We start from the raw sequence: 8,691 nt of genomic DNA, 5'->3' as shown, positions 1-8,691 counted from the left end.
GTAGCCTTGGTTGAATGTTGAAGAAGCCCAAACTTTCTTAAGCGCACGGTGCATTAAGTTTCATTATACAATCAGAACCGTTATCTTCCTCTATCCTTAAAGATTTAGGTGAACAACGCTTTTCAATAAGCATTATCATGCTTTTTGACCACATTCTAAATCACAGATAGCTACAACAAATGACGTTGCAAAACCTGAATCAGGCTCACATGAGGTGTGCACTGCAATCCTGCTCAATTGGCTTGATCCAACATTACACTACTGAAAATAATAGCATACATTAAAGTGCACCAACTTTAAAAATATTTTTTGCAAATTTTAATCAGGCTCATTGGAATATATCAAAACGTTTAAAAAAATGTTCAGTAAATGTATTAAAAAAAGGAGGCACAGAGTACATTTATCATAAACTTGGAATCTCAGTTACACTATAATGGATTGGTTTAGATAGACAAACATTTTAAATTTGACATACAGCTATTTGATTATAATTCAATTGCCACCTTTATACCCATTACTTTGAAACTTACTTCTTTCCAACTTTAGCATTTTTCAATCTCTTGATCAAAATGTCTTTGACATCTTTGGTTTTGAAGCAATATATGATCTGATTAACAGCACAAGGAAGGAGACTACAGCAATATCAATAAAATGTGAATGTTTTGGAGGTCAGAGGATAAGTTCACTGTGACCTCACAAAATATGTTTTGTGTATTGTGATGACTCAAGAATTAATATGCTAATAATGACAACTTTTACACAAAATGTCTAGTTAGATGAAATGATGAAGTGATGCCTTTTTATCCAAAAGTCAACTTCACTGTCTTTGTGTGGAGCCCTGGTATCTTTCCGTCATGGTTAACATGGACCTTGTTTCACATGATTTTAAGTTTAACCTGCATTTCTTAGTTGTCTTTGTTTATATGTATATAGTCAGTTTGTGTTTCAGTTATCAGTTTTGTTTATCAGTTTCCTGTTTGAGTTTGTAAGTTATGTTCCATGGGCATAATGTATTTTCCTTTCTTTGTCTGGCGTTCCTCCTTTTGTCTATCTACACACCTGCTCCTGTTTCATTAGTCCTTCCCTGCTCTCTGAGATTCATCCTGGCATTTAGCTCCGTGCCTGCCTTGCTGCCTCATCACCTCATTCCCCTTGCCTGCTCTACCCTAAATAAAAACCTTACTCTACCCAAAATAATGTATTCAAGTTCCAATGTCCTGCAGTTTTCCTGCTGCAGAGATGGCTAAGAGCAATGGGAAAACATTGAATAATGCATTTATTTATTGACTTATTAGTTATGTATTACTGAAACTTGTGCTTTTTGAGTGGTGACACTTGTTTAATTGCTTCAACAAGCTTTCTCTCATATCTTTAGCTCTTAAGCAGTATATAAGTGGATTTATCATGGGTGGAAAAAGGCTATACAGCATGATAATTACTATTCGTACATCTGGACTAAATTTGATACCAACATTGCTGGCTAGATATATAAAACATCTGGGCAAATAATAGAGTGATATTACAATCAGTTGAGTACTACAGGTGGACAGAGATTTTATGCGACCTGCTAAATTTGTAATCTTAATTACTGCTTTAAATATAGAGCCATATGAGAACATTATGAATGACAGAGGTCCCAATAACATAACCATTGCAAGTGCAAAAGCAGGTAAACCATAAGGGCCCCTGTCAGTGCATGCAAGTACTGTTATACCAATATGATCACAGTAGCAGTGGTTGATTATGTTTGAGGCACAGTAAGGAAGAGGGTATGCCCTAATAACTAACATTAAAGGGGGTGCACTGGCAATAACCCATGCTGTAATACTGAGAATGAGGATAGTGGAGTTTTTTAGAACAAGGGGATATCTGAGAGAATAGCAGATCGCCAAATACCTATCTAAAGCCATCAGGAAGAGAATATAGGAATTTACTGTGCCAAGATAGTGAACAAAGAACATTTGTACAAAGCATCCAGTGAATGAAATGGTCCCTGATTGAAACCAATACTTACTGATGATCTTAGGTAAAGTAGTTGTACTGAAGAGAATGTCACATGCACTTAGATTTAGAATGATGTAGTACATTGGCTTGTGAAGGCTGCAGTTGGTTGCAAATAAATAAAAAATTGTAACATTGCCTGTTACAGTTAAGAAATAAACTAAGAACAATACTGCTGAGGCAAGGCCTTGGTACTCTGCATGAAGTCCAGGGAAGCCAGTAAGGATAAATTCAGTCACAGTGCTATGATTTGCCTCAGACATGATGGTATAGAAATTTCCAAAATACGCTGAAAAGGAAGGAGGCAGTGATTCAACATATGAGATAAAACAATTAACCATCAACTCAAACATTAAACCAGTAGCAATCTAGCAATTACACTGGATGTCTAATCTGTTGTCTTTGCACCATAGATCAGTGTATAGTAAGTATCATTATGCATTAAAAAATAGTAACTTGAGTAACTCTCAAAATCAGACATTAGGTACCAATTTCTTGGACTCAACCTTTTAGCTTACCTTCCTCAAACAGTTTGGGAGCATATTCTGTTGATTCACCTGCTCGTCAGGTCTTAAAAAGACTTCAGATATCATTATAAGGCCTAATTTGAAGGTCCATATCCATCCTTAATCTATTCTCTGTGGATCACAGCAGTCCTTTCATCGTGTAGAAACTCATCTATCAGTTGCTGTGAACATTAACAAACTGTTTAAAAAAACAACAACATTATCAGTAGTTTTTGTCAAAAAATGTTCTTATTTCAGAGATGTTAATAATTATGGAGAGAAAAAAAGTCTCATTTGTAAATACACATAGCATGATTCACAAAAAAAATCCATGATTTTAAAATGTTTTGATATTCCGCAAATGAAATTCCTTACTTGTGACAGTTGTATTTTTATTGTTTGTAATTAGTAAAAGTGCTTTATACTTTGCATGTGTGTTTCTCATTAAATGTCATTTGTGAATTTGTAGTCCTGAAGTAGAAAGCAAATGCCAGTATGCTGCCTGAAGTGCTATTTCACAAGTACAGGTATCAAAAATCAGGTGCTATGTGGACATATCATGAGACCGAAAAAGACAATGGATAGACTTGTACATAGCTTTGCGATCAGTAAATCATAAAAAAAGGCACACTGCTTTGGGTTTAGCATCTGCTTTCGAACTTGCATGTTTTAAGCTGAAACATGTAGGCTCATTTATTAAAGGCAATGCAAAGCAGTGTGACTTGGCATTTATTTAATTGATTGATTGATTGATTGATTGATTGATTGATTGATTGATTGATTGATTGATTGATTGATTGATTGATTGATTGATTGAAATTGCAATCGCAATGATTGCAATAAATCGATCAAGAGCCATTACCAACAAGATGAAAGAAGTTACTGATCCTAAATAATGAACAAAAAACATCTGTGTAAAGCACCCATAAAATGAAATAATGCCATCACCAAACCAATATTTTGATATGATCTTTGGGAGAGTCAAAGTTCCAAATGTTAAATCATTCAGTGCCAGGTGACAAAACACCAGATATGTTGGTTTTTGAAGTGACTTCTCATAGACAACAAATGCTAAAATGAAAATATTGCCTATCGTAATAGCTAGGTAGATGGAAAAGAGCAGAGCTGACACAGGTCCATAATACTGTGGTGAAAGTCCAGGAAATCCAAGGATGATGAAGCTTCTCATCCATGTAAAATTGGTGACCATGATTTAAGAATGTATCAGAATCAAGACATGAAATAAAGATCTGCAATGTAAATGCACTGATAAGACCTACAAAATAACAAGTGCAGAATCATAGACTGTATATAAATAAAGGTATATGCAGAATATACTACCAACATACCCTGTAACTTAACAGAGATATCCCACCCAGATATTCAAAATGACGCTTTCCCATGCTCTTTCTCGCATTTGCTTTCCAGATTTGAGGTCACAATGACTAGTCGCTGGTAATATCAGCCTTTTTTAGTGACCTGACATATCCTCAGAGGAGGAGCATTTGAATCAAAGAGCTAATTTGTTTGGTAGTTTGTTTTCATCTTTCAAATAAGTTTAAGTTAAGGAACCAATTGCAACATTGCATACAGCTTCTAATGTTGAGTTTGAGTTTAGATAATCTTAAATTTTTAATTCCTTCCTTCCTTCATTATTCTTAACGTCTTATCTGAACTTGGGTCGAATCTGTGACCCTCATGCTGTGAGGTGACACCAAACTTATTAACTCATTATTAAATAAAAACAAATGAGATAATTCAGATATAATATTATCAATAAGGTTTGTTTAAACATAGATAAAAACAGAATAATTCATGCATATTTTTCACAGTTTGGGCCCCCAAAAAATGAATAATTACAATATTAAACATCCATTTTGTCAATGTTTTCACAGTGTTGCATGCCATGCTATGAGGGAAAATACTGTTGTAACCATTTTTTCCCACAAAATGATTTTTGCACTTGTTCTTCAGTTCACAAAAGCGTAATTGACTTGAGATCATTATTAAACCACAATGATGCAATTGGGCTCCCAATATTTTATCAAAAATATTTTCTGCAGTCTACTCAGCAGGGAGATTGAAAATGTTTAAACTGAGATTTCTTAGTAGTATTTTCATCATTTCATTCCCTGACCCATAGTGCTGATCTTGACATTCTGTTTCTATTGTGAAGTTTTCAGAACAGTTTCGCTAAAGTAATATGCTTTGTAATTCCCAAATTTTGAAGGCATTATTGTGCACTTATTTTTTATTTTTTTTATTTTTTTTTGGGAAATTTTATTTATGCAAAGTTTTGGATATATACAGACACATACAGTACAAGAAACATAGAAAAAAACCCACAGAGAAAAAATAAATAAAATAAAAGTAAACAAACAGATAAAACAAAACAGAAGCAACAGACAGCCAGCCACCACTTACTCGTTAACGTAAAATGAAAATGTGCACAAAAACATGTCGGTCCAACAAAATGCCCCCAATTGTCCGCTCATATGAAAAGGGCCAGAGATTGAGTCCAGGAGGCCCGAGCCAGAGGGGAACAGCAAAGTCTCATAACCCGGATACATATCAAGAAAAAATATATAATGTATATAACATATATTTATATACAATATAATAAAAATAAAAATAATTACTTAATAAAATAAAAATAAGAAAGCAGTGCGTTCAGGTCCCAGTTTGAGGTCTATCTTTTCTAATGTATTCAATAAAAGGTCCCCAGATCTTTTTAAACCTATCATGAGAATTAGAAAAAGAAAATAGAACCTCCTCGAGGTATAAACAGGAAACCACATCATTCAGCCACCTTTTGAAGCAGGGAGGGGAAGCGGACTTCCACTCCCTCAGGATGACTTAGGATCAACTAAGAGTAAAAAATAAAAAAGGTCCAGTTCTCAGACCTCAGTGTGGATATCTTTTAGCCATACATTGCCATACAATCAGTGCATTTATATGGTAAAGTGCTAGATCTGAGCATATGGATAGGTGAATAGCAAAATCTGAAATGTATGTACAGGCAATTAAGATTTATCTGCTGGGCCTAAAGAGTCGGCAAACCGTTCAGCTTCAGCCGGTGACAAAAACGTCTTTGACATGTTGTTGTGGTCTGTGCACTTATTTTGACACTGAAACAGGAACATGTTTCTGTGTAAATCTGGACAGATTTTGATGCTACCTTTAAACCATTGAGATGTGATTTCTTAGACTCTTATTTAACTTTTGCGCAGAAGTATCTTTGTCTCTTTCTGTCTTTTCATTTTTCAGTCTGGTTGAACCATTGTACAGCAGTATGCTTTCTGTGTACAAGACCTTTTTTGCACCCTGAAATAAAATAATGTTTAAAAGAGGAAGTTCTATAACCAAAAAGCATGAAAGAGTTAAAAAAAAAAAAAAAGTAAAAAAATATAGAGTTGTCTTCTCAGCCATCTGACCAAATCAAGCTTTTGTGGCAGACAATTCCAAACTTTTGAGTCACAGTGTAAATAATTTTGCTGTTTTTTTTTATATAAAAACGTACCTCAAAGTTTTACAGTTGCAGTTTGCAGATATATTGTAGCCTTGGTTGAATGTTGAAGAAGCCCAAACTTTCTCAAGCACAGGGTGCATTAAGTTTCATTATACAATCAGAACCGTTATCTTCCTCTATCCTTAAAGATTTAGGTGAACAACGCAGCACAGAGGACGCAAACATTGGTGTGTGGTGTGGCTTTTTAATAAGCATTATCATGCTTTTTGACCACATTCTAAATCACAGATAGCTACAACAAATGACGTTATGAAACCTGAATCAGGCTCACATGAGGTGTGCACTGCAATCCTGCTCAATTCGCTTGATCCAACATTACACCACTGAACTTTAAAAATATTTTTTGCAAATTTTAATCAGGCTCATTGGAATATATCAAAACGTTTAAAAAAATGTTCAGTAAATGTATTAAAAAAAGGAGGCACAGAGTACATTTATCATAAACTTGGAATCTCAGTTACACTATAATGGATTGGTTTAGATAGACAAACATGTTAAATTTGACATACAGCTATTTGATTATAATTCAATTGCCACCTTTATACCCATTACTTTGAAACTTACTTCTTTCCAACTTTAGCATTTTTCAATCTCTTGATCAAAATGTCTTTGGTTTTGAAGCAATATATGATCTGATTAACAGCACAAGGAAGGAGACTGTACAGCAATATCAATAAAATGTGAATGTTTTGGAGGTCAGAGGATAAGTTCACTGTGACCTCACAAAATATGTTTTGTGTATTGTGATGACTCAAAAATTAATATGCTAATAATGACAACTTTTACACAAAATGTCTAGTTAGATGAAATGATGAAGTGATGCCTTTTTATCCAAAAGTCAACTTCACTGTCTTTGTGTGGAGCCCTGGTATCTTTCCGTCATGGTTAACATGGACCTTGTTTCACATGATTTTAAGTTTAACCTGCATTTCTTAGTTGTCTTTGTTTATATGTATATAGTCAGTTTGTGTTTCAGTTATCAGTTTTGTTTATCAGTTTCCTGTTTGAGTTTGTAAGTTATGTTCCATGGGCATAATGTATTTTCCTTTCTTTGTCTGGCGTTCCTCCTTTTGTCTATCTACACACCTGCTCCTGTTTCATTACTCCTTCCCTGCTCTCTGAGATTCACCTTGGCATTTAGCTCCGTGCCTGCCTTGCTGCCTCATCACCTCATTCCCCTTGCCTGCTCTACCCTAAATAAAAACCTTACTCTACCCAAAATAATGTCTTCAAGTTCCAATGTCCTGCAGTTTTCCTGCTGCAGAGATGGCTAAGAGCAATGGGAAAACATTGAATAATGCATTTATTTATTGACTTATTAGTTATGTATTACTGAAACTTGTGCTTTTTGAGTGATAACACTTGTTTAATTGCTTCAACAAGCTTTCTCTCATATCTTTAGCTCTTAAGCAGTATATAAGTGGATTTATCATGGGTGGAAAAAGGCTATACAGCATGATAATGACTATTCGTACATCTGGACTAAATTTGATACCAACATTGCTGGCTAGATATATAAAACATCTGGGCAAATAATAGAGTGATATTACAATCAGTTGAGTACTACAGGTGGACAGAGATTTTATGCGACCTGCTAAATTTGTAATCTTAATTACTGCTTTAAATATAGAGCCATATGAGAACATTATGAATGACAGAGGTCCCAATAACATAACCATTGCAACTGCAAAAGCAGGTAAACCATAAGGGCCCCTGTCAGTGCATGCAAGTACTGTTATACCAATATGATCACAGTAGCAGTGGTTGATTATGTTTGAGGCACAGTAAGGAAGAGGGTATGTCCTAATAACTAATACTAAAGAGGGTGCACTGGCAATAACCCATGCTGTAATACTGAGAATGAGGATAGTGGAGTTTTTTAGAACAAGGGGATATCTGAGAGAATAGCAGATCGCCAAATACCTATCTAAAGCCATCAGGAAGAGAATATAGGAATTTACTGTGCCAAGATAGTGAACAAAGAACATTTGTACAAAGCATCCAGTGAATGAAATGGTCCCTGATTGAAACCAATACTTACTGATGATCTTAGGTAAAGTAGTTGTACTGAAGAGAATGTCACATGCACTTAGATTTAGAATGATGTAGTACATTGGCTTGTGAAGGCTGCAGTTGGTTGCAAATAAATAAAAAATTGTAACATTGCCTGTTACAGTTAAGAAATAAACTAAGAACAATACTGCTGAGGCAAGGCCTTGGTACTCTGCATGAAGTCCAGGGAAGCCAGTAAGGATAAATTCAGTCACAGTGCTATGATTTGCCTCAGACATGATGGTATAGAAATTTCCAAAATACGCTGAAAAGGAAGGAGGCAGTGATTCAACATATGAGATAAAACAATTAACCATCAACTCAAACATTAAACCAGTAGCAATCTAGCAATTACACTGGATGTCTAATTTGTTGTCTTTGCACCATAGATCAGTGTATAGTAAGTATCATTATGCATTAAAAAATAGTAACTTGAGTAACTCTCAAAATCAGACATTAGGTACCAATTTCTTGGACTCAACCTTTTAGCTTACCTTCCTCAAACAGTTTGGGAGCATATTCTGTTGATTCACCTGCTCGTCAGCTCTTAAAAAGACTTCAGATATCATTATAAGGCTTAATTTGAAGGTCCATATCCATCCT

The 8,691-nt window shown here is 34.9% G+C and overlaps 2 protein-coding genes across 2 annotated transcripts; both read right to left on the bottom strand.

Annotated features, from left to right (window-relative positions):
• Positions 1 to 1,295: 1,295 nt before the first annotated feature.
• Positions 1,296 to 2,264, bottom strand: LOC131970390 (olfactory receptor 2AT4-like). Its single transcript, XM_059331774.1, has one exon. It carries the CDS (start codon positions 2,262 to 2,264, stop codon positions 1,296 to 1,298), a length of 969 nt encoding a protein of 322 aa, XP_059187757.1.
• Positions 2,265 to 7,260: 4,996 nt separating this feature from the next.
• Positions 7,261 to 8,327, bottom strand: LOC131970389 (olfactory receptor 2AT4-like). Its single transcript, XM_059331773.1, has one exon. The coding sequence runs from the start codon at positions 8,325 to 8,327 to the stop codon at positions 7,359 to 7,361; it is 969 nt and encodes a 322-aa protein (XP_059187756.1). The 3' UTR covers positions 7,261 to 7,358.
• Between the last annotated feature and the right edge of the window lie 364 nt (positions 8,328 to 8,691).

This window comes from Centropristis striata, chromosome 4 (assembly GCF_030273125.1).
Source record: "Centropristis striata isolate RG_2023a ecotype Rhode Island chromosome 4, C.striata_1.0, whole genome shotgun sequence".
Classification (NCBI taxonomy): Eukaryota; Metazoa; Chordata; class Actinopteri; order Perciformes; family Serranidae; genus Centropristis; species Centropristis striata.
This window is presented reverse-complemented; position numbering and strand designations above follow the sequence as displayed.